Below are 21,944 nucleotides of genomic sequence, written 5' to 3' on the forward strand. Positions count from 1 at the left end.
AATGCCTGGGGCCCGGGCACCACGTGGCCTGCAGTGTGGGGAGCACCCATCTGTGCAGCGATCTGGCAGAGACGCGGCGGCTGTGGCACCAGGGAGCCACATCCCTGCAGCCCCAGCGCCAGCCACGATCGCTTTGCTTTGTTTATGTTTTTTAATGAGCTTTCCCGAGAACATTCTGTTTGGATCTTTTGTAATCCACCTAAAAATCCTTTAAGCTGTGTCCCAACCTCATTGTAAGCTGAGACGAAATTCTAATACAGAGGGCCAGATTTTAGAGCGTGCTGGGAATTCTGTCACTAAAAACCTACCGACAGTCTGAAGGTTATCCGGAAGAAGCAGTGATGAGCGAGTTGGAAGTGGGAAGATGGTAGGAGGTGACCAACCCCCAGGGATGAGTCTTAAAGGGAAGGTACCAGCATTCCTGGTAGAACGAGTGAACAAGTTGCATAAAGACAGTAAAGTAATTAGAAATGAGTAACTGATGCTATTTAAAGGGAAGAATGTGGGCTTTATATTTTCCGGGGGGCCCTCACCACCCCTAAGTCTCAGTTTGATTCGATACCAGACAGACATCCTTTGTCAACCAAATTCCCGAACAAGCAAGCTAAGGCTACATTTGCTTTTGGAGGAGACTCCTTAAAGGAGTGTCGGGGATGCTGTGTGCCCTTTCTATCCAGCTCACACGCACGCGCAGTAGCTCTGGGCCACGCGTGGCCTGTGTCAGGCGGTGGTCCCCATCCAGGAGCCCCAGCCGCCCTTGGCGTGCGAGGGGCTGGGTCCTTACCTCCCACCCCTGCCTCCTGCCCTGGGGTTTTGCGTGGCAGTAGCTACTTTCTCCTTTACTTCTACGTGGAGTCTGGAGAGAAGGGGAATTAAATGTGTCTGGACCACCCTTTCCACGAGCCCAGGCTAGAGGGCGTCTGCTGCTTCTCTGCCTCCGGAGGGTCCTCCACGGCCCTGCGACGTGCAGCCTGGGCTCGAGGGAGCGGGGGTGGAGGGGGTGGGGGGGGGGGGTGCAGGTGAATCAGGTAAAGCTGGGCTGAAACCCAGCCCGCGTGTCTCCCCTGGGGAGCTGGTGAAGAGTGGACTGCGTCTCCTTCCTCCTTTTCCTGCCTGCCTGGGGGACAGTGGAGGCAGGGAGTTAACTTTGTCAGAGTCTTCTCTGCCCCTGGGCCTCGGACGGCTCCTGAGCCCAGGGGTTCAGTCTTTAGCTGACCTGAACTTACATAAAGGAGGTGATCGTACTTCCCTTGCACAGTTGCCTGTGAGAATTAAAAACGCTCCATGCCTGGCACCTATAGGCCCTCCGTTATAAGCATCTTCTGGAAATTATTCCCTCTGTTAACACAAACCCTGGTGTTATCTTCCTAGTGTTCCAGAGACGAGAGGGGGCTCCGATTTTAAGAATGTCCCTCCCTATGGTAGCTGGGCCAGGGTCCCCTAGGGCTCCGCAGGGCTGTGCACCCGCACTGGCCAGCCCTCCGGGATCCGGGATCCGGGATCCGTGCTGGGGATCTCTGCCGCTGGCCTGTCCGCTAAGAAGCTGCTGGTGAGGCAGGCGTGGCTCCCAGGGCTCCGTCCCTGGCCTCCCATTAGAGCGCCGTCAGCCCTGGGCTGGGGGTCAGTGGTTACCAGAGAAAGCCGCCCGTTCCGAATGCTCCCCTGCTTAGCCCTTGACCCTTGCCTGCACCTCCACCCTCGGGGCGGGGCGAGAGCCCCAAGCCCCCACCCCGGGGGGTGGGAGGGAGATGAAGGGAAGCCGCGTTCCCACGGGGCAGGGCGCACAGCAGGGAGGCCGCTCCTGGCAAGCCCGGCTCACGGGAAACCAGACCCGGCTCCCCTTGCTAACCCAGTCGGTGTGTCCCTGTCACCGAGGTTTACACAACTGGAGCGGGGCTGGACGGGGAGGCGTTTGTCTGGCTCCAGCTCCGCGCTAGAGGGGAGCACTCAGCGTGGTCGGATTGGGAAAGATTAAAAAGAACTCTTCCATCTTGGTCGGGACTCTGCATCCCCTGTAACACCCCAGCGCCTGGCCCCCCTGACCAGGCACCTTCTGACCCCAGGGCCCCTGCCGCCCCTGCGCACACCTGCAGCCTGAGGGCCCTTCAGCAGGAGCAGCGGGCTCGGCAGGGCGGTCACAGAGAGCTGTTTGTGAGGCTGCCAAAGCACCGCTGTGATTTATAAACTAGGAAAGTTTGCCACATCGGAGTTCACAGGGAATGAGTTATTTCCCATATTTTGCTCCAAAAGAGCTTATTACATTCTCAATTCTAGTGTGAAAAATGAATTGCAGGGAAACGTGTTATTTTTCCCCAATGTTGGAAGTGCCGTGGTGAGGTCTCAGGAACCCTTCCCTCTGCTCCCCTGCAGGCTGGGTGGTTGGATCCCTGGAAATCCTCGGCAGCCCGGCCAGCCTGGTGCGCAGCGTGGGCAACGGCGTGGCCGACTTCTTCCGGCTCCCGTACGAGGGCCTGACCCGCGGCCCCGGGGCCTTCGTGAGCGGCGTCTCCCGCGGGACCACGTCCTTTGTGAAGCACATTTCCAAAGGTAGCTGTTCGGTCCCTTGTGCTAACGCCTCGTTTCATTCCTTCCTGACTTGTTTCTCTATCTGTAAAGAACGTGTTACAGTTCCAATGGGTCGTGTTTGCCTCTAGCTTTGCTTGGCTTGTTGGCTCGCAGGGAGACGCTGGATCTTCAGCAGAGCTTAGATAGAAGCTCTGATGTGTTAAACAGATCGCTGCGAGCCTGTGCAGTGTGTGAGAATGTTCCAGAAACTCCAGAAGGTTAGACCTCTCACCGGGGAAGCATGCACTGGCTCAGCGGCTTTCCCGTGTGATAAATGCAGAAATACTGAAGGCGCTCGGGACTTCTGCGAGACATCAGAAACCCTACCGTCTGTTGCCTCATCGTTTCTTTTTAGTGTAGATACAGTTGTCATAACTTCTGTGAGGCTGTGGATGCACTTTGACGGGAAGCCGATGGGGAGAGAAACCACACGCACAGCGCCACCTGGTGGCTGCTCGGGCCGCCAGGCGAGAAGCCCAGCTGGCCCCTGGACAAGGGCAGCGTTTCCCTGCTCTCCGCGTTTGCTTGACGACATTTTGGTCAGGTTGGCAGTGACTCGGGAGCTAACAAGAACCATCTGAGTCCCCGTTTCTTCTCAGCAGGAGGCAGGGAAAGGGGCGCAGGGCTTCTCCCCAGAGAGGCCTTTTACTGTCAACAGCACTGCACCTGGGTTATGGACAAAGGCAGGGCCACTCCCCCGCCCCGTCATCCAGGAGGCCCGGGAGCGGAGCTGCCAGGGCCCACAGATGAGTCACTGGTAGACTTCTCACCCGTGACTCTTAGATCTTTGTGGTTCTGTTGTTTGTATTTTAAAATAAGACAACCAACACCTGCTAAATTGAAGTCCACCAGTAATTTTAACATCTGGCTCGCTGCATGTTTTTACACTTGCTCTCTCCTCTTAGCAAATCCGTGTGGTTTATTGGGATCTGTGTGTGCATGCATGTATCTTCTTTGTTTTCAGATCACTGGTGAAGATGCAACTGCAAGAATGACACCTCCCATCTCTTCTTGAAACCTGACCTCCTAACAGATGAGCTAATTCATTAGCTTCAGAAATGTGTCCCCTGATGTCTTTCAGTTTTGCTCATGGGGATCGATGCAGACTTGCTAGAAAGGATGCTGAATGTTTAGAGTAAGATGCTGAAATAGCCTTTCTTAGGGAAAAACAGGATCATGGCTTCCACGTGATTCGCTTCCTTTGTTGTCCTCACGCTTTTCAGTGAACATCCTGAATATCAAAACTGCGCAAGTTCTCTGCAGCACAATAATCATTTCCTCAAAATGGAAAATAATAAGAGGAAATAACTTTTAGTCCTAAAGTAGAAACATTTCTTTGCAGTCTATCTAAAATTCAGCAACTAACCTTAACCTTTAAAATCAGAGCAGGCAGCCCTAGCCGATTTGGCTCGGTGGATAGAGTATTGGCCCTTGGACTGAAGGGTTGAGGGTTCGATTCAGGTCAAGAGCATGTACCTTGGTTGCAGGCTCAATTCCGTGCAGGAGGCAACCAGTCATTGTGTCCTAACATCAATGTTTCTATCTCTCCCTTCACTCTCTCTAAAAAATCAGTGGAGCCTGGCTTGCATGGCTCAGTGGTTGAGCGTTGACCTATGAACCAGGAAGTCTCGGTTTGATTCCCAGTCAGGGCACATACCAGGTTTGTGGGCTTGATCGCCAGTAGGGGGCGTGCAGGAGGCAGCTGATCAATGATTCTCTCTCATCATTGTTTCTCTCTCCCTCTGCCTTCCTCTCTGAAATCAATAAAAAAAAATTTAATAAATAATAAAAAGTCAATGGAAAATATCTTTGGGTGTGGATTAACAAAAAAATAAAATCAGAGCAGACAAGTTTTAACCTTCAAAACTGGGCCTCAGTGAGGACTTCAAAACCAACTGTTTGTTTTTTAATGTTTTTATTGATTTTTTTTTGAGAGAGGAAGTAAGAGGGAGAGAGAAATAGAAACATCGATGAGAGAGAAACATCAACATCCATGGGCTTGTCTCCTGCACGCTCCACACTGGGGATCCAGCCCACCACCCAGGCGTGTGCCCTGACCAGGAATGGAACTGTGACCTCCTAAAACCAGCTGTTCTAGCCAAGCCTTGACAACCAGATGGTGGTGAGCCAGGTTCCATGTGAAATTCTAGGCACTTTTCTGGTCACAGACTCTTAATCCTACCGCTCTGAGGAGAGCCATCATCGGCACAAGCGAGTGTTAATCCAACTCGATTTTTTAAGGCTGTTGCTTCCAGCTGCCCACCATCACTCACCCTCTGGGCACGTCCCGCGGCCCTCGGCGCACCACTCTCCCATGTCCTCCCTACATGACCAGGAGCCAACCATGTGCTCTTGTGCCCTCAGGTACCCTCACCTCCATCACCAACCTGGCCACCAGCCTGGCCCGAAACATGGACCGGCTGTCCCTCGACGAGGAGCACTACAACCGGCAGGAGGAGTGGCGGCGGCAGCTCCCGGAGAGCCTGGGCGAGGGGCTCCGACTGGGCCTGTCCCGGCTGGGCATCAGCCTGCTCGGTAAGGGGGCCGGGATGTGCGCTCCTGTCGGCCCTCTGGCTCTGCCGTGGGGACATGCACTCCCAGAACGGGGGTGGTTGGGAAGTTCACATCCTTTCTGTAGACCATCGAGGCTCAGAGGATATGGCGCTCACCCCGGTTCCTGCCCTGAGTCAGTGAGGCTGTGCAACAGGACCCACGTTCCAGCACCAGGGTGAGGCTGTGACAGGCCATCCTGTCTGACCAGAGGCTCACCTGCTCCCTCAGCACCCCAGCCACTGCAGACACTTGGTCCCCCACCACCCAGACACCTCCCTCAGCACCCAGACGCCTCCCCCACCACCCAGACGCCTCCCCCACCACCCAGACACCTCCCTCAGCACCCAGACACCTCCCCCACCACCCAGACACCTCCCTCAGCACCCAGACGCCTCCCCCACCACCCAGACACCTCCCCCACCACCCAGACACCTCCCTCACCACCCAGACACCTCCCCCACCACCCAGACACCTCCCCCACCACCCAGACACCTCCCCCACCACCCAGACACCTCCCCCACCACCCAGACGCCTCCCCCACCACCCAGACGCCTCCCCCACCACCCAGACGCCTCCCCCACCACCCAGACGCCTCCCCCACCACCCAGACGCCTCCCTCAGCACCCAGACGCCTCCCCAACCACCCAGACGCCTCCCCCACCACCCAGACGCCTCCCCCACCACCCAGACGCCTCCCCCACCACCCAGACGCCTCCCCCACCACCCAGACGCCTCCCCCACCACCCAGACGCCTCCCCCACCACCCAGACTCCTCCCTCACCACCCAGACGCCTCCCCCACCACCCAGACACCTCCCCCACCACCCAGACACCTCCCCCACCACCCAGACACCTCCCCCACCACCCAGACACCTCCCCCACCACCCAGACGCCTCCCTCACCACCCAGACGCCTCCCTCAGCACCCAGACGCCTCCCCCACCACCCAGACGCCTCCCCCACCACCCAGACGCCTCCCCCACCACCCAGACACCTCCCTCAGCACCCAGACGCCTCCCCCACCACCCAGACGCCTCCCCCACCACCCAGACGCCTCCCCCACCACCCAGACGCCTCCCTCAGCACCCAGACGCCTCACCCACCACCCAGACGCCTCCCCCACCATCCAGACGCCTCCCTCACCACCCAGACGCCTCCCCCACCACCCAGACACCTCCCTCAGCACCCAGACGCCTCCCCCAGCACCCAGACGCCTCCCTCACCACCCAGACGCCTCCCCCACCACCCAGACGCCTCCCTCAGCACCCAGACGCCTCCCCTAGCACCCAGACACCTCCCCCACCATCCAGACGCCTCCCTCACCACCCAGACGCCTCCCCCACCACCCAGACGCCTCCCTCAGCACCCAGACGCCTCCCCTAGCACCCAGACACCTCCCCCACCATCCAGACGCCTCCCTCACCACCCAGACGCCTCCCCCACCACCCAGACGCCTCCCTCAGCACCCAGACGCCTCCCCCAGCACCCAGACGCCTCCCTCACCACCCAGACGCCTCCCCCACCACCCAGACGCCTCCCTCAGCACCCAGACGCCTCCCCTAGCACCCAGACACCTCCCCCACCATCCAGACGCCTCCCTCACCACCCAGACGCCTCCCCCACCACCCAGACGCCTCCCTCAGCACCCAGACACCTCCCTCAGCACCCAGACACCTCCCCCACCACCAGACACCTCCCTCACCACCCAGACGCCTCCCTCACCACCCAGACGCCTCCCTCAGCACCCAGACGCCTCCCCCACCACCCAGACACCTCCCTCAGCACCCAGACGCCTCCCCCACCACCCAGACACCTCCCCCACCACCCAGACGCCTCCCCCACCACCCAGACGCCTCCCTCACCACCCAGACGCCTCCCCCACCACCCAGACACCTCCCCCACCACCCAGACACCTCCCCCACCACCCAGACGCCTCCCCCACCACCCAGACACCTCCCCCACCACCCAGACGCCTGCTCCCTCAGCACCCAGACACCCCCCTCAGCCCCACAGGCACTGCCCCATGCCTGCTTTTGTTTTTTAAGCACTTGAGCAACTTGCAGCTAACTGCCATGCAAACCCCAGGAGGAAGCCACTTTTTCCTTTTGTGTTTTTTAAGAATGCCAGGTCAGCCAGACGGTATAGTTAGAGGTGAAGATTGCTCTTGATATTTCCAAACTTTACAAATGTTTGATAAATAAGTTGCTTTGGAAAAATCTATAAAAAGGAAGCTTCGGAGGTGAACTTTTGCAGAGCAGGGTTTTCAAGGGTATTTTCTGTTTGTTTGCAAAGGAATTTAACACTGTGTTGCTTGGCAGCATGCCTGCCCCGCATCTGAAGAAGGGTGCATCTCCTGAGATCAAAGCGCCCAGTGCAGAGAGCGAAGGTCAGCAAAGCTGGGCCTGAAGGATTCGCCCTCTCCCCAGTCCTCTCCCCAGCCCTCTCCCCAGCCCTCTCCCCAGCCCTCTCCCCAGCCCTCTCCCCAGTCCTCTCCCCAGTCCTCTCCCCAGTCCTCTCCCCTTGCAAACACCACCCCCGCTCGCAGTGCAGCCGCTGAGGCTCGGAGAGGGCGTGGGGAGGTGTTACAGCAGCAGAACGTCAGTGTCATTGAATAATGCGTGGGAGCGGGAGCTGGTGGCCGGGGTGGGCCTGCGGGGTAGAGGAGCAGGCTGGAGGCATGGCGGCTGCTGGGGGAAGGGCATGGTGTGGGGTGGGCCACATCCTCAGGAGTCCACAGACCCCAGGCTGCGGCGTCTACACTCCTTCTTTTGTGCCTCAGACACGTGCTTATCTTCCCTGAACCTGGGTTCCTCTGGTGTAAATCGGGGCTGGAAACACCATTATTGGAAGTCACGGGGGTCAGGCGTGTGCCGGCCCAGGGGCTGCGTTTGGTCCTCAGAGCCCGTCATCGTGAAATCGTGGCAGGGAAGGAACTGTATGAGTTGCTTGATTTCGAAGAGTGTCTGCTGAGAGTGGCAGGAGCCTTCCTGCTTTGGTTTCAGTCCAGTGGGTTTCAGTTGCTGTGACCGCCGGTCGCTGTCTGGGGTCTGTGGGCCTCTTTCTGCTGAGCCTGTGGGCCCTGCGGCCTCTGCTCTGGCAGGAGAGCTCCCTTCCTTCCGTCTGAGCCGGAGGAGCTCCCGGCGCTCCCGGGGGAGACGTGTGCGGGCTGGCCTTGGCCGTCTCTGTCCTAACGCTCTCGTCCCCCAGAGAAGCCAGCCCACTCCCACTCCCACTCCCACTGCAGGGAGCTGTGCCTGACGAAGGAATCGGTTGTGGGAGGAGCCACGGGTCTGCCTTGGCGATGGAGCCCTTGGGGCGTGGCTCGGGGTTGACCATAAAGCTTTGATCTCCACCTCAGTCTCTCTGTCCTGGACATCCTGCTCCATGCAAGGGACTCGTTTCGTCTGTGGGACCTGCAGTTGGCGCGTAGTTATTCTGCATTTCTGGTAATTTCCAAAAACCTAGGCGTTCTGGGGGTAACGTAAACCCCGCCCCGTGTGCGCACCGACAGATGCTGGCCTGGCCCGGGGCCCAGGAGCCCCACGGCCTGTCTGTGCTCCTCACACGTCTCGTTCACAGCGGCATCTCAGGGCGGGCCTGCACGGGCTCCCTTCCTTCTACAGACGTAAGAACCCTCGGTATCCCACGGCGTGGGCGCCAAACACCTGGTCGCAGAGGAAGAGACAGAGCGGAGAGGATTCTGGGAAAGAATAGGCTTGTCACCATTTAATCCGACCCCAGAAATGCGATTGCATACCTAATTGAAGCTAGAGCTGTTGTTATGTAGCAGTGACCTCAGACCGCTAGTTTCTCCCTCTAATGACCGGGTGAGTAGAAAGGTATTTAAAGAACACTTCAGGGTTTCACATGTGTGGTCTTTGATCATCAAACCCGGCCTGGAGGAGGTTGAGTGCTTGCCCAGGTCAAACCTGCAGCCAGGACCAAATCCCGGCCCTTCCACACGTCACCCACCCCCAGGGGCTCCACGCCTGGAAACAGGCTGTGGGGGGCTGGACCCTGGGAAGTTCAGGTAGGGAAAGCACATCCCCCAATGTGTACGGGGTGGTGGGCCTTCCCGGCGGGGCTTCCCCCTCACGGAGACACTGCAGGGTAGGAGGCCCTTGAGAAACCAAAGGGAGTCTGGCCGCCGCGCCCAGCACATCGCCTGAGGTCAACAAGGAAGTGTCAGCAGCAGAGACGCACTGAGAGCTTCGGCCGAGGCCCTGGGCTAGCTCCACCACAGTTTTGGAAAAACAACGGCTTTGGAACAGGCTGTGTAGCCTGCAGAATTGGCATCGGGCGCGCCCACATACACCAGACCTAGTCCCCAGACGCTCCCCTTTCTGCCCTCCCTGGAGTCTGTGCTGAGAGGACGTGGCTCCGTGTCACCCTTACACTCTGCGTTCCCTCCCGGACGTGACTTCTCGCTCGTGAGTACCGTTGGCAGGACGGCAGAACTTGCTCTGACCCACGCTTCTTGGGCTGCTGCCCGACTTCTGAAGCATCGCCGCCTTCCCGGCAGCCACACCCTGTCTTCACCACCACTCCTGGGGTGCCACGTGGAATCCCAACCGAACAGGCCTCCGCCAGATGAACAGGACACTTCCCTCGGGCGAGCGAGCCAAGAGCTGTGCTCTCTAGAGACGGCACCGAGTCGTCTGCCACCACCGTCAGCGCCCGCAGATGGGTTTGCAGGTGGTAGGGGTTCAGGAAGACGCTTCCTTCTCCGTTTGCTCACCTCAAGCTGGACTAGCTGATGCGCCGTTTGTCTCTGGAAGGGTGAGCTGTGGAGGGTGTCCCAGGTGCGGCCTGTGCCTCTGCTTTTGCGATTTATTTTTGAAGTGCCCCAAATAGAATTACAATGTGTGGTAAGGACAGCACCAAAATAACCAGACAGGCAGGAATGTCATAGCTCAGGGGCAGGGTTTCTGGCCTGAGACTGGGAGCAAGTCCCGGAAGAGGTGCGGGAGGGCCTTCTAGTTCCCTGGCTTCCAAGAAAGCCGCCTCCCACCTGACGGTTAGGAAAGGAGACCCTCCCAGCCTCGGCCTGGGCCAGCACAGGGGCTCCGTGGACACGCCTCCAAGGTGCGCCTTTCCCTCGTCGCCTCACTTCATCACCTCACAGCCATCTCCAGGTGGCCGCCCACCCCGCGGCCTGACGCCCAGGACAAGTGTGGGGCTGTTTCCACTACTTAACCTCGAGCAGTGTGAGTGCGGCAGTAAATAACTTAGCGGTTGTGGCTTAGCTGGATCCTGCTAGAAAGAGCCTCTGAGGCCCTCAGGGAGGCTGCTTCTCGCCCGGCCGCGGACCCCAGAGTGACTGCCCATCGCTCGCAGCCTCTCTGTTCCCAGCTCGCACTTGGAGACCAGGGAGGTGTCGGTGTGCGTGCCTGACGGGCCAGCTTCCTCCCTGCAGGGTCTGGTGCCGGCAAGGGCATGTGGTCTGACAGCCTCCCCTCTACCTCTGAGAACCTAACACCCTGTCATGGGCTTCAGGCTTCCCACTCTCTCGGCCGCCCAATAGCTTATCTATCAAAGCCACAGTAACGAGCCTTCACTCGGGCCGCCGCCGGCTGGAGGAAGTGGAAGATCAAAGGGGAGTGTCGCGGTGATACCTGTTTGCAATCAGGCCGGCAGGAGCTGGAGCCCCACGTGGTGGGTAGCCACGCCCCCAAGGCCCCACTGCCGGTTAGGCCTGCAGTTAAAGGGAAACGGGAGATGCTCATCAAAACCACCGCCAGCCCTCAACTCAGCTGTCATAGGCTCATTGGAATCTGCACTTGAGAATAGAGATTTCTACCAGAAATGCAGGCAAGAATTTGATTGACTGATGAGTTTGTAATTATGTGCCCGTTTTCGTACTCTTATTTTTCCATCACCATTTATGCCCCCGATACACCATCGCCACACTCGGAGACCTGCCAGAATCGGATAATGAAATCACAGGAGCCGTGGTCACTGATTGCGTGCTAGCCATTTTGAACTGTCTGCTACAAAATGAGTTGACGGCCAGCCCTCTCCCGCAGCTGAAGGCAGCCATCACCTCCACTGTGGCCCGGCCACTAGCACTCCCAGCTGCTCTGACTCCCGACCTCATCGTGGGGAGCAGAGCATCGGATTCCTCAGACTGGAAATGTGAGGCGGCTCCCGGCTCGGAGCCAGGATTGGGTGTCACTGAAACAGTGACCCTCCACCCTCATGGCCAGAGCCCAGGGCCAGCTGCGAGCCGCTCCCCGCATCATTTCTTTAGGAGGTTTGAGCAGCAGTGGTCGAGCTGGGAAACAGACCTGTCGCCTCAGGTCATTCTTAATCTGTCAATACATAAATTTAAATGGCTCTGTCAAAATTGAGAGGAGTGGAATCCTTGAAGAACATTCCCTTCACAATTGACCCGCAGGAACTGGCCTTTGGTTTTACTGGATTTTGTTCCATGGAATATTGCTTGAAATTAGCAGGTCATTAAATGAGACCTGGAAACCTCCCGTTTCCCAAAAGACCTTGAATTAGTGGCATTTGGAATAATGGGATTTGACATGTACTGAAGTTTCTACCAGGGGGACTGCATTTTCATTAATCCTAGCAGGTTTGAGTTGAAAACAAAGAATTCTGTTAAGAATTGTAGTGAAACTTTTACCTCTTACTGAGTTAGGGAACCCTCCGCTCCATTATGGAAAAAAATCCGGACTGGTGAGGCCTTTGCTAGATTGCATCATTGGCCCCTCAAGTAAGAGCAAGGGAACAGACCACCCCATGGGAAAGCCGTCCGACGGAGAGCGGTGAGAGGGAGCAGGTTTTGCAGCTAATCCAAAGTGAAGAGGCCTGCCCGTGGGGCACAGTGGCCAGCAAGTGTTACCACAGGCTGCTTGATAGAAAGAAGTTTCTGTGGCATCTCATCGACATTACAAAGAAATGCCTATTCGAGGACCTGCTGTATTATACTTTTCATTATTTTAGTGTGTGCTCTATGTAAAAGACGGCTGTAAAACAGCATCCGTGTTACATAGCAGCAGCCTCCTACGTCTCAGGTTCACCACATCTCTTCTTTGCATCACTTTCTCTTATGCTTGATGTCATCGTGTTTTGTACAGTAACGTGCTGTGCGGACTTGCAGCCCAGGAGCTATAGGCTGTACTATGCAGCCTAGGTGTGTAGCACCATCCAGTTTATAAGTGCACTCTATACCTGAACACTGACAAGATCACCCAGTGATGAGTTCTCAGAACATAGCCCCATCGTTAAGCTGCATATGGCCTAGCTCAGTGGTCGCAGCTCGCGAGCCACATGCGGCTCTTTGGCCCCTTGAGTGTTCTAACGCCACTTCTTCAAAATAGACTCGCCCAGGCCAAAAACCGACTTCTGCGCATGGGCCATGAAGTTTCAGTCGCACTGTACGTGCACGCCCACACGTGGTATTTTGTGGAAGAGCCACACTCAAGGGGCCAAAGAGCCATGGTTTGCCAACCACTGACGTAGCTCATCTGAGTGCTTACTCTGTGCTGGGAAACTGTGCTAAGAGCTTTGCTTGTATGAAATCATTAATCCAAATAGTCCCAGGATTCAGGCATGGTTCTTATCCTCCCTTCCTGGATCAGGCCCCTGAGAGGTTAAGGAATCTTCCCCAAGGTCACCCAGCTGTCCCAAGCTTGAGGCAGGGTTTTGGGTCTTGGGTCCCTGCCTCCCCCTTAACCACCAAGCTGGTCACTGATCCTGTTTATGAAACGGGCTCCTCCCTTGCTAGTCTTGGGAAAACTTCCTTCTCTCTCACTTCAACTGAGGTTTGGCCACTTTTCACTTTATTTTTTTTAATATATTTTTATTGATTTCAAAGAGGAAGGGAGAGGGAAAGATAGAAACATCAGTGACAAGAGAGAATCATTGATCAGCTGCCTCCTGCAGGCCCCTGACCAAGAATAGAACTGGCAACCTTTCGGCGCACCGGACAACACTCAACCAACCGAGCCACTCCGGCTAGGGCCCATTATAATCTCATGGGACTACCATTACATCTGCATTCTGTCGTTGACACAAATGTCATGCAGCACTGTGTAGTGGATATTATTATATCAACAATTACTCTTGTTAAATAATTATTAATATATTAAGTTATTAATAATTGCTCTAATTAAAAGGGACAACATGGAGAGGAACTGGGCCTTCCAGTTGTTTTCATCCTCCTGATTCATTGAAAATGTATTAGGCTTTCTCTTCCTAAGAAATTGTTAGCTCTTCCCTAAACTGTGTTGCCTGCTTCCTGGAGAAAGGCCGTGAGGGGAGGAAAAGGGGGGTCGCTTTGGAATAGTCTGACATGTTCACTAAATTCTGAACTGAACTTCACAGATCCTGACTACAGTGGACCAAACCCAGTGTGAACATTGTATTCTGTTGAGACAATTAATGTCTAACTTGAACTGCCCTCAATGCACGGAGGTGGTTGGTAAATAAATGTAAAAGAACTTCGTAATGAGGGCGGGCTTTCATTTTCAATCCAAATGAGAATGTGTTCCTGATGCAAGGTTTTCCCTTTCTCAAGATTCTAAGCCTCAGCCCTTACTGGGCGTTTGTTGTGTTTCAGGTGCAATTGCTGGCATAGTCGATCAGCCAATGCAGAACTTCCAGAAAACATCCGATGCTCAGGCTTCAGCAGGACACAAGGCCAAGGGCGTGATCTCAGGCGTGGGGAAAGGAATCATGGGGGTGTTCACAAAACCCATCGGAGGAGCTGCCGAGCTCGTGTCGCAGACTGGCTACGGTGAGTGAGGGAAGCCCGGCGGGTCGGCTCAGACACGGCCGTTAACCTGTGTTGTTACACCAGGGGACCCAGAGATAACCCTAGCCCGCACATGGCAAAGGAGTGAGACGTGATAAATCTATAAGCCGTTCAATACAGTAGTTCTCTTCCTCACCTCCTTATGCTTGTTTACATGAAGAGTAGAACTGTATGACTAATAATAAATTGTAATAAAATTATAGAACCAGAAATCAATGAGTAATTTCAGTACTTCAACATATTGCCCTCAACCTCTAATTGGTTACTTTTCATTAAAGTCTACTTTATTAAATGGATTGTTAAAAGATTCTGTGACATGCATAGATATACTGAAATTACTAGTTGATTTCTGGTTCTAATATGCATGTCACAGAATCTTTTAACAATCCATTTAATAAAGTAGACTTTAATGAAAAGTAACCAATTAGAGGTTGAGGGCAATATTAGAATTATTACTTTTCTGGTGAGCAGTTCGAAAGGAAAAATAGATTATGAGGCAGAAAGAGATCTTTATATCACAATGTACATGCATTTGGAGAATGAGAGAGACAGAGGAGCATGCATGTGTGTGCACACACTTGCCCACAGAGCTTTGCGCTTGGCACGGCTTCCTCACCCGCAGACTCCATGCTGCCACTGCAGCCAGGCCGAGTGTCCTAGCCAATGGCAGCGAAGGTGTATGAGCTGCGAAGATGTATGAGCTTGGAGACCATGGGATCATGGCACTGCTTGCACGGGGCTCCCATGCATGCGGGTGCACATGGGAGTTCCGTGTGTGGGAAAGGAAGCACGCCATCCCATGCTTATGTTCTGCATTCTTGAACAGAGCACATGGAAGTGACTTTTAAAAAACAGGTGACCAGAATTGTCACCTTTTTACCCCAAAATCAGTGCCATCATTTTGGTGGTGAAGTGGGCTGTCTTGTTAGTATCACAAACTACAGGAGGGCTCTATCATTTGCCAGGCAGGTGAGCGCCCTGCACTCTGCATCTGGCCGTAGTCTGGCGGCGGGGAACCCGTCACTGCAGACATCCTGCACCTCCACAGCTCTGATCTGACCAGAGGCAGCCAGACCAGAGCCTAAAAACAGTGTCTGAAGGGAAGAGAGCAGCAGACGAATGCCCACACTCAGGCAGCCAAGGGAGAGGCTCCTTTAAGACCACACAGACACAAACATGTGCTCCTCTTCCTTCTCCCCTGCCTCCTCCCTCCCTTCTCTTCCTGTGAAGGACATTTTCACTCACAAGGAAACTGACAGGATGAACTGCTGCAAGTCCTAAGTGGATGAATCAAATACTCCCTTTTTCTTGTGAGGGAAAGACAACTTATACTTCTTAAGTTCCTTTGGTTTGAAAACGCCCTTGTCCCTCACCGTGTGCTCCCAGGGCTGAGGGGCTCTCCCTTATGTAAGAGCATCTCAGAACAGAGCCTCACATGGCCTCATTGGTTTCCATCATCCTGTAAAACTTTTATTACCCACTGAAGGTTTTACAAACCACTAACTCTTAGTCTAATGACTGCCTCGTTTATAAACATTTACAAGCCCTGAGAGCACACAGGCTGTGCCATCTTTGGCTGTGGAGGCCTGCGTGGCTGCTGCTGGGTGCCCTGGTTGGGTGCTGGCACCGGGGGGGGGGGGGGGAAGGACGTGTAAAAAACTGGAGCGCTCATAAATGTATGTGGATTCATGCTGAAGAGCTGGATTAAGTCACTTAAGGACTGTATCTAGGCAAACCATGTGCCTTTGTGTGCAACTCTGTTGTTTTTACTATTTAACCAGCCACAGCACAGATACAGAAGTACTGTATTATTAAGCAACAAAGTCAACTAATAATCTTGACTTGATCACATAAATTGTAAATGATGTGCGAGCCATTGCTCAGGACCCATTACTCCCAGGAGCATCATGCTTCCTCTAATTGCAGTCTATGCTTAGACTGCAGCTCATTCAGATTTCAGTTTGTAGCTAATGTAAGATCACCAGGGTTAAGAGCATTGCAATGTTTAATGATTATCTATTCACTTGCTTCCAAAGATGTGACATCATGTTGGATCTGCGTTTTATGATGGCTCCTAGCAGATGACATCACTGTAGCATGGAACTGTTTTCCAGAAAACAACTAGTAAAACTTCCTTCTCTTACTGCAGGCATTTTACACGGAGCTGGACTTTCTCAGCTTCCCAAACAGCGCTACCAGCCAAGTGAGCTACATGCTGCCCAGGCTCCAAACAGCCACGTCAAATACGTCTGGTAAAATCCTCTAGATGCTTGCTCGACTGCACATGCGCCCTGGGCTCACAGGGCCTGGCTCGATCTGAGGCTAACAGGAGCCCAGGAGGAGCAGTTGTTTTCAGCATCTCAGGCAGCACAAGGGCATCCTGGTGCCAGAGGGAGGCTGCCGAGCGAGATCTGGGTCTCCCACTCGGGAGGATGCCCCTGGCTTGTGAGAGGGCCTGAGGTTTCCTAGGGAACCAGCCTTGTCATTAGGGGCAGCATCTCTAATGGGAAGGGAAAGAACTCATCAGAGCCCGGGAAATCTGTCTCCACAAGGAGCTGAGAATTAAAGTGACAGTTATATTTCAAGATCAAATGAATAGACCCTTGGGGGGCGGGGGGGGGGGGGTTTGCATCGGATCCCAACCGTGGTAGTGAGCGGGGGTATTGACTGTTGTGAAAGCTGGCTCCTGGCCTTACTTTCCTCCTTTGGAACAGGAAGATGCTTCAGTCTCTGGGCAGACCTGAAGTCCACATGGCCCTGGACGTGGTTCTGGTGAGGGGCTCTGGCCAGGAGCACGAAGGGTGCCTGCTGCTGACGTCAGAAGTGCTGTTCGTAGTGAGTGTCAGCGAGGACACGCAGCAGCAGGCCTTCCCCATCACAGAGATCGACTGCACACAGGACAGCACGCAAAACAACCTGCTCATCCTGCAGCTCAAGCAGCCAAGAGCGGCCTGTGATGTGGAGGTACAGTCCAGAAAATGGGGACCGGGGCTAGCTGCCAGCGAAGTCAAAACGTGGGCTGACCGCTGCTACTTCGGGAGTGGCTGCCGGAGTCCAGGAGGGAGTGGGGGGGAAGGGGGCAGGGGAGCCACCCAGGTGTACATGTGAGAGCCAGCAGCAGGCCAGAGGGATTCCGGCCTGGGGCTAAGCCACCAGACGACTTGAACAAGGCTTGGTGGTCATGGGCTGGGGTGCGGGAGTGGCCAGGACAGGACAACGGAACTCCAAAACGAGCAGGTCTGTGCAAGGAACAGGACCAAGGCAGCAAGGCCATGCAGTTACTGTGTGACACAGGCCCCGCTGTGCATGGCCTGGGGGCGGCGGCAGCAGGTCTGGCACAGGAGGACCGCTGACGAATTGTGGGACGTCATGAATGGAACAAGGCATGGGCATTAGGCCAGACCTTAGCAAGTTCACAAACCAGGAGGTCTGACTCCCTTGCCCATTCCTAAGACTTGAGGGGTCAAAATTTTATAAACTAATGTCTCTCTCCCATCTACTGCTCTGTATCCTATGTGGCTGTGTTCCCTTCCCCAGAGGATAGTTTCCCATCTCCTAAGTCCCCTGGGTACCTCCTAGGTATTCTGCTTAGGCTCTTAGGGCAGCTGCCTGGCCACACAAAGTTGATGGCAATGGATGTTCAGGTTGAGCATTGGGGAGGGGGGGGCGGCAGCAAACTTGCCTCTAGCAGATCCTGCCTAATTCCTTCTTTCCTTTTCTGCTGGTAGGGGAGCCTGTCCCCCACACCACTGCTTGGGTAAAATTATCTGAGAAGGTGGAAGGCAGCCAAGCACAACAACTGAGATTTCTCTAGTTTCTTGGATCATAATCAGTCGAGCTTTAAGCTAGGGCTTGGCACGAGGACTACATTGCTGCTTCAAGTTGATGACTTTCTGGGAATAAACAGAGGTCAGATGTCCAGGCTGACTTTATTAGATCTGCCAAAATCTTCTGATCTAGTTGACAATAAAGCACCAGTGATGTGGCTCCAGGATTTGGCAGGGGGATAGCATCATTATCTTCAAGTCCTTGGTCGTTAGCAAGAAACTTCCAAGGCCCTGAGCAGTATTTGTGACCATCATTATTCCTTAACTGCTTGGGAAATATTTCAGACCCTAAACTATTGAGACTGGAGATTCATCTTTTGCTGTTGTTAAACTGCCTCTACTTGAGTCAATTGTGATCCTCCTCGCTTTTCTGTTTGTGGAGGGTACTACAGGGAATTAGCACAGCTGGGGGAAACAAACCTGTTTCTCTAGCGATCAGTGATGTATCTGGATCACCACCCCTAGAAGTTTCTAAGGCTAATGGAGAGCATGAGACCAGAGTTACAGGTAGAAGCACTGCCTATGGACACCAGGCTCTCCACTGGTTTTCCTTTGATGTTCAGGGGTAACGAGGGTTGGGACTGAGGCATGGCTAAAATAGGCAGGGAAAGACTGAGCAGGACTGCAGGGCAGCTGAGACAGACGGCGAGCGTACACAGCAGCAGCTGGCACTGGAGAGAGGGTGGATATCCAGTATGCTGTCAGCCTCCAAATTGTGTTTTCATTACCTATTCCACTTCACCTCTCCCCTCATAAGAAACTGACCCCTTAGGCTTCTGTCCAAATCCTAACCTCCCCCAGTCACCCCCCAAGGAGATCCAAGCTGCAGAACAAAACACTTTTTTTCTGAGTAAACTCTTCCTTAGGAGTGTGGTAATCCCACGTATGTTCTAAATAGCGGTGCTGCTAGACAGTGAATTTTCCTCGGTGGGCGTGGTCAGTGCACACCAACCTAATCCAGACGTAAAGCTGGGTAAGAAGCCTACCCACCGTCTTCTAGGGGAAACTAAGAGCAGTATTTTAAAATCTTCATATAAAATGGCCTTTTCTGGGTTTTGCCCTAAGATACTAGGAAGCTCAGCTCCTTTGAATTTTAAAAGGAATTAATTTGTAGATGACATCATTCAGTATATTCAAATATGACAGGATTCAGATGTTTTTCTACAAGCAGCATTTGCTTTTCTTGGGTAAACGCAGCCATTTTTAGGGTAATAATTGCTTAAGATGCCTGGCACATTATTGAAGCCCCGTATGAGAGGCTCAAAATGAGTCAGAAGGTCAATTTATTCCTTGGCCGGATTCCTTTCACAACACGGGCTTTCCTGTGCTGCTGTTCAGGAGGAGCAATTAAGACCTTTGTGTACTCAAAGCTTTCCAGCTGAGTTCTGACCCCATCAAATGATATCAGCGCTCCGGCTTGTGCCTGGTGGTGCAGCTTTCATGTGTCAGTGAGTCTTTAGGGGCCTGTATTTTCCTTCCTAAGCTTAAAATGAGACCCAAACGCTAACGGATACCCTACTTACTATTCTGGCAGGCCCCTTCTCTCTCTCCCGTCCCACTGGCTTTCTGGTTAAGACACCCTTGACTGTATTTGTGCCCTACACAGATATATACAAATTCTTTACTACTTTGAGGGCTAAAGAGCCCTCGTTTAAATGTTTCTAATTCTGCCAGAGTGGCCTCACCAACATTTAGCAGGTAAAGACCACACTGCAAGGTCAGCGGCTCCTCTGGATGTACACGCGCTAGCTAGTTCCGGGCGGGAAGCATTAGAGCTCCAAGTGCCTGTGATGGATGCTTTCTCCGGAAATCTCACTTGAGGACTTAGGTACTTACTGTATCTCAGTTCTCCTGGAGTTCCACTGAAGATGAGCCAGACTTATGAATCATAAATGTACTTTGCATCTTCCTTTTTTCATAAAAATTTCCCCTTCTTCTGCCCAGTTTTATTTTCTCTGGCTTTTAAATCCTAGTATTTATAAAACCAGTAAATGTTACGTTCGGAGGTATTAATGCTCTGTCCAAAGCCACTGGTTTGAAAGGGGCGCTTCCCCACTTGCCTGCCCAGCTCCAAAGGTGCCGTCTGAGGAGACGGGCAAACAGCCTGCATTTCAGGGCCTTTACTGGCGCTGCGACCGACGCAGAGGAAAGGTACCGTTTCCTGGGCTGGTTAGTGAGGAGCAGTGACCGATGTTTTAACAGTTGAGTAAAATGTTATGATCAACTTGAAACATGGGAATTTTATTACCTCCAAGTGCTTATTCTAAGGAGGCTGTCTTTATATCCTCACGCAGAGCTTTTGGTAACTGCTGAAATCACAGCATTATCGTCACAGTCAGGAAAGTAAAAGCAGTTTTGGGTAAAATAGCTTTGTTAGATACATTTTTTAAGTTACCAAAATTATTAAGCAAAAGAAAGGGGATAATTCTGCTATGAAGTCTTACAAGAATTCGGTCACTAAGACCTTTCATTTTTAACCCCAGGTGGATCGAGTCCGAGAAAGACTGTCAGAGCAGCAGTACAACAGGCTTGTGGACTACATCACCAAGACATCGTGCCACCTGGCCCCCAGCTGCTCGTCCATGCAGACCCCAGCATGCCCTGTGGTGCCCGTGGAACCTCTCCCCGCCAACGTGAAAACATACCATTACCTGGTGGACCCGCGTTTTGCTCAGGTCTTCATTAGTAAGTTCACCATGGTGAAAAACAGAGCCCTGAGGAAAGGGTTCCCGTGAGTCCCTCCTCTGAGGGCCTGATTCCTGCTCACGAAGCGTGTTTTTCAGTAAGAAACCTAAATAGCTCTTAGGGACACAAGGCCAACACCTTTCTACAGTACAGTAACTTTTTGGCCTCTTCTAAAATTAACTTCGATTTCTCCTCCCTAAAACTAAGATACTTGAATAAAATGGAGTGAAAAAACTTTTTCCATTTGGGGACAGTTGACTAACAGAATCCTGGGGGTTTGCAGTCTTACCACAGTTGGAAATACATTCCTTTTTGCTCTATAATATTTGCTTACAATTTCTACTATAATTAAGGACCTGTTAACACTCAGCTAATGTACAAAGTGGTCAGGCTTAGAATGGAGAGACATTAAAACTTCATTTCTAATGACATTGTCTTTGCTGAATACCCTGATCTGCAAAAGTTTGGTCTCTTTAAATGAAATTAAAGATTTAGGATTTGTTAAATTTGTTACTAGTACTTGTAGGTGCTGTTATTAAGTGAAAGCTGCTGTGTATATTCCTTAAAGTCTGCATTTTACCGAAATTTACCAAACATCCTGATGCCTGTCCAGGTACAGTCTGGAAAAACGTTTTTCCATTTTGTTTTACTCGTCAAACTCAAATCTCGTGTCTACTGATGAAGACAGAACCCTACTGGGAACATTCCCTTGTGACAGGGTGGAGCTAAAGGACTCATACTTGCCTGGTGTGCTAGAGGGGAGTCAAGAACCCCAACATCAACCTTAACAAGGAACCAGACCAAATACTTTCTTTTGCTTTTAACAACAGGTTTGGCTCCAGATCCTAGGTCACCAGATATCATTTTAGTATTTGGTAAATATCTCAACTCCGATGAAACATGTTTTTATTGATTACATATTAACTTGGGCCTACAACCTGTTGCCTATAATTGTGAGACACTAAAGAAAATTCAACTTCAAATGTCCACTATTTAAGTCTCACCTGTTATGTATAGGCATCATTAAGTCACTGCATAGTTGTTTCTGGAAAGCAAGTTTGTTAATGGACAGTTCAGACTGACTACAAAAATATGGTTCCTCCATTAGTTTGTTATACCATACTCATTTAGGAAAGTGAGTTTTGTCAGTTAACCTCAAGAGTAACTATTTTTAAGAATGCAGATATACATTAATTTTATGATAACTTTGAATACTACTAAGATTTGTTATATAAAATTATTTAAAATAAAAGGAATCCTTGAATTAATGACCACACAATGTGTGTTGTCACTGGGTATTTTGTTTTTTAAATGCAGGTTTTCACTGATAACTGATATAATTCAGCTCACATTTTTAACACACAAAACTTGTGAGTTAAGGCCCTGGCCAGGTAGCTCAGTTGGTCCCTGTCTCTTCTAACAGCCCGCAGTATAATGGTCTTGGGTCATTGATTTAAGCCAACATGACTAAGAAACTGTACTAAGTAGCATATCTCAATGAAATGGGCAAAACATCAGTTATAAAAAATGTCCTAAATAATGAAATTTA

General features: G+C 52.5%; 1 protein-coding gene across 1 annotated transcript in view; it reads left to right on the forward strand.

Moving 5' to 3' along the window:
- The window catches only part of VPS13B (vacuolar protein sorting 13 homolog B), a 593,664-nt gene extending 572,840 nt beyond the window's left edge, over nt 1-20,824 (forward strand). The window contains exons 57-62 of the mRNA XM_008148507.3: nt 2,371-2,547; nt 4,930-5,100; nt 13,689-13,865; nt 16,033-16,135; nt 16,598-16,847; nt 20,194-20,824. Coding sequence (XP_008146729.2) covers nt 2,371-2,547; nt 4,930-5,100; nt 13,689-13,865; nt 16,033-16,135; nt 16,598-16,847; nt 20,194-20,445 — 1,130 coding nt within the window. The 3' untranslated portion in view covers nt 20,446-20,824. The remainder of the gene's footprint in view (nt 1-2,370; nt 2,548-4,929; nt 5,101-13,688; nt 13,866-16,032; nt 16,136-16,597; nt 16,848-20,193) is intronic.
- The last annotated feature ends 1,120 nt before the right edge of the window (nt 20,825-21,944 follow it).

This window comes from Eptesicus fuscus, chromosome 19, assembly GCF_027574615.1.
Source record: "Eptesicus fuscus isolate TK198812 chromosome 19, DD_ASM_mEF_20220401, whole genome shotgun sequence".
Taxonomy (NCBI): Eukaryota; Metazoa; Chordata; class Mammalia; order Chiroptera; family Vespertilionidae; genus Eptesicus; species Eptesicus fuscus.